Source organism: Mesoplodon mirus (genome assembly GCF_964341445.2).
Source record: "Mesoplodon mirus genome assembly, chromosome: 9".
NCBI classification, from domain to species: Eukaryota; Metazoa; Chordata; class Mammalia; order Artiodactyla; family Ziphiidae; genus Mesoplodon; species Mesoplodon mirus.
The window spans coordinates 13,542,552-13,546,270 of NC_138985.1; the positions used below are offsets into that span (position 1 = coordinate 13,542,552).

The 3,719-nt window shown below is 33.7% G+C and overlaps 1 protein-coding gene across 1 annotated transcript; it reads left to right on the top strand.

The window, feature by feature from the left end:
- Positions 1-1,439: 1,439 nt before the first annotated feature.
- Positions 1,440-2,119, top strand: LOC309810089 (ribulose-phosphate 3-epimerase-like; the record flags this gene model as incomplete). The annotated part of the gene is given in 3 exon segments (XM_082631843.1): positions 1,440-1,610; positions 1,614-1,626; positions 1,629-2,119. Coding segments are annotated over 3 exon segments (675 nt in total).
- Positions 2,120-3,719: the final 1,600 nt, after the last annotated feature.

A 3,719-nucleotide genomic window follows, 5' to 3' on the forward strand; every position in this document is an offset into this window, starting at 1 on the left:
AGAAACCATAAAATTCCTAGAAGAAAACATAGGCAGAACACTCTCTGACATAAATCGTCACAATATTTTTTTGGATATGTCTCCTAAGGTGAGTTTTACACCTGAAACTAATATTGTAAACCAACTATACTTCAATAAAATAAATAAAATACAATTATAGGTTTTAACTCACTGAAGGTCCAAATGATTTCAAAAGTGAATCTACCAAACATTTAAAAATAAATAATGTCAGTTATTTATAATGATGAAACTACATAATATATGTATTGGTAGAACTACAAAATCATTTCCCAAAAACAGAATCAGTGGAAACAATCTTCCAATGTTATTATGACTTCAGCATATTATCAAAACCAGACAAAGACATTGTAAGTACAGATTAATCTCTCATGAATATAGACAGAAAATCCCTAACAAAGTATTAGCAAATCTAATCCAGAAATGTATAAAAAAGACAACACATCATGACCAAGTGAAATTTATCCACAGAATGCAAGGCTGGTTCAATATTGGAAAACAACCAATGAATCTGATCATATTAAGAGGCTAAAGAAGAGAAACCATATCAATAGATGTAAAAAAAAGCATTTGACAAAATGCAAGATCCATTCATGATGAAAACTCTCAGCGAACTGTGATAGAAGGTAAAATGCTCAACCTAATGCAGAGTATCTATAAAAACTCATTAGCTAATATTATAGGTAATGTTCAGAAACTGAATGATTTCCCTCTAATATCTTGAACAAGGCACGAATGTCCCCTCTCACCACTCCTCTTCAATGTCACACTTAAAGTCCTAACTAGTGCAATACAGCAAGAAAGATAAATAAAAGCAATCAAACTGGAAAGAAAGAAATAAAACAGTCTTTATTCAGATAACATGATTTCCTATGCAAAAAATCCCAGTGAATCTATAAAATTTTTTTCCAGAAATATTAAATGAGTTTAAGCAAATTTTCAGATAAAAGGTCAATTTACAAAAATCAATTGTATTCTGATATACTGGAAATCAATAATTGGAATTGAAGGTTAAAAAAAATGTAAAATAATACCCTAAAATGAAGTATGTAGGTATAAATCTAACAAATTCATTCAGGTTACATATGTGGAAAACTATAAATCACCAATGAGAGAAATCAAAGAAATCTAAATAAGCTGAGAGAGATGTCATATCCATGGATTGGAAACCTCAATATTGTTAAAATGTTAATTCTTTCCAAGTGGATCAATAGATTTAATACAATCTCAATCAAAAATCCATTAAGAATTTATTAGATAATGACTAGCTGATTCTAAAATTTACATTCAAATCCAAGGAACTAGATTAGTGAAACAATCTGTAAAGTAAGAACAAAGTTGAAGAACTCACATTTTCCAATTTCAAGATTTACTGTGTTGATTCAGTAATCAAGACAGTGTATCTCTAGAGAACTAGCACCATGGCTTCTGGCTACAAGATTGGCCCATCCATCCTCAACAGTGACCTGGCCAGTTTAGGGGCTGAGGACCTCCAGATGCTGGACTCTGGGGCCAATTATCTGCAACTGGATGTAATGGATGGGCATTTTGTTCCCAACATCACCTTTGGTCACCCTGTGGTAGAAAGCCTCTGAAAGCAGCTAGGACAGGACCCTTTGACGTGTATATGATGGTGTCTGGGCCAGAAGAGTGGGTAAGTCCAATGGCTGTAGCAGGAGCCAATCAATCTACCTTTCATCTTGAGGCTACTGAGAACCCAGTGGCTTTGATCAAAGACATTTGGGAGAATGGAATGAAGGTTGGCTTTGCTATCAAACGAGGGACTACAGTTGAATATTTGGCACCATGGGCTAATCAGATAGATATGGCCTTTTTTATGGCAGTAGAACTTGGGTTTGGAGGGCAGAAATACATGGAAGATTTGATGCCAAAGGTTCACTGGTTGAAGCCCCAGTTCTCATTTTTGGACATACAGATTGATGGTGGAGTAGATCCTGACACCACCCATAAATGTGCAGAGGCAGGAGCTAACACGATTGTGTCTCGCAGTGCCATTTTGAGGAGTGAAGATCCCAGATCTGTGATCAACTTGTTAAGAAATGTTTGCTCAGAAGTTGCTCAGAAATGTTCTCTTGATTGATGAAACCACAAGGAGTCCAGTGTTTCTGCTTATGAGATCTCCTTTATACTGGAAAACAAGAATATTGACTACCAAATCATAACACAATTGAGGCAGTGCTACTTTTCTGAACAATTATTTATTCCAGTGACTAAAATCCATTATGCCAAATGTTCCAAGAGGTTAGAAATTTGTGTGTATAACTACATTTTTAGGATGGAATTTAAAGGTTAGTGTGGTAAAATACCATTTTTATTGGGAGACTATTTTTATAAAGAATAAAAATATTGCTGTATTAATATTATCAACAGAAATGTGTCTTAATGCCTAAGGAAGGCATATTAGCTACTATGAAAAACAAAGTGTAGTACTGGAAAAAGGATAGACACATAGATGAGGAAATCAAATAAAAAGAAATAGATCCACACGAATATAACCAACAGCTTTTGACAAAGGCTCAATGGTAACTTAATAAAGGACAGTCTCTTCAACAAGTGAAGTTGGAAAAATTGGACATTGATATGCAAAAATAAAAAATAAAAAAGTAATAAAAATAAGCCCCAGCACACAAATCACACCTTATACAAAAATTTGCTCATAGGTCAAAATGTAAGACATTAAACTATAAAATTCACCTTTAATTTTTTAGAGATGGCACCAAGAGCAAAACCCATGAAAGAAAATATCAATAAATTGGACATTATCAAACTATTAGAAATTTCTCTGCACAAGACACTGTTAAGAGAAAGAAAAGACAAACCACAGACTGTGAGAAAGTATTTGAAAATCACATCTCCGATAAATGGCTTCAAGAAGAACATATTGAAAACTCTCAAAATTCAACCATAAGAAAACAACCCAATAAAATATGGATAAAAGATCTGAACAGAACTTCAAAGATAAACAGATAAAGAAATAAATACATCAAGTGATGGTCAATATCCTTTATAATTAGAGAAATGCAAATTAAAACAACAATGAGACGTCACTACACACCTACTAAGAAACTAAAATCCCCCAAAATGACAGTACCAAATGTGGGCAAGAATGTGGAACATTTATTGTTCAGGGAGTTCAAAATTGTTCAGGCACTTTGGAAGACATTTTGGCAGTTTTTTATAAAGTTAAATATAGATTTACCACATAATCCAGAAATTTCACTTCTAGGTATTCACCCAGGTTATCTGAAAACTTATGTTCACACATAAAACACTTTTATAGCTGTTTTCTTCATATAACTAAAACTAGAAGCAACCAAGTTATTCCCCAACAGGGGAATGGAGAAATAAATAATGTAATACTATTCAGAAATAAAAAGAAATGAGCTATAGTTTCATGCTACCTGAATCAATCTTAAATGCACTTTGCTAAGTGGAAAAAGCCAGTCAGAAAAGGCTACCTATTAAATGACTCCATTTATATGGCCTTCTGGAAAAAGCAACACAATCAAGATGGAAAATAGATCAGTAGTTGCTAGTTGTTGTTCAAGAGGGGCGGGAGGTTAACTACAGAGAGGACACACAAGGGAACTATAGATATATAAGTCTATAATATTAGAAAAAGGACCATCATCCAGGATGCTGGGGGATGCCACAATGGAATGCTGACTGTAACAAATAAA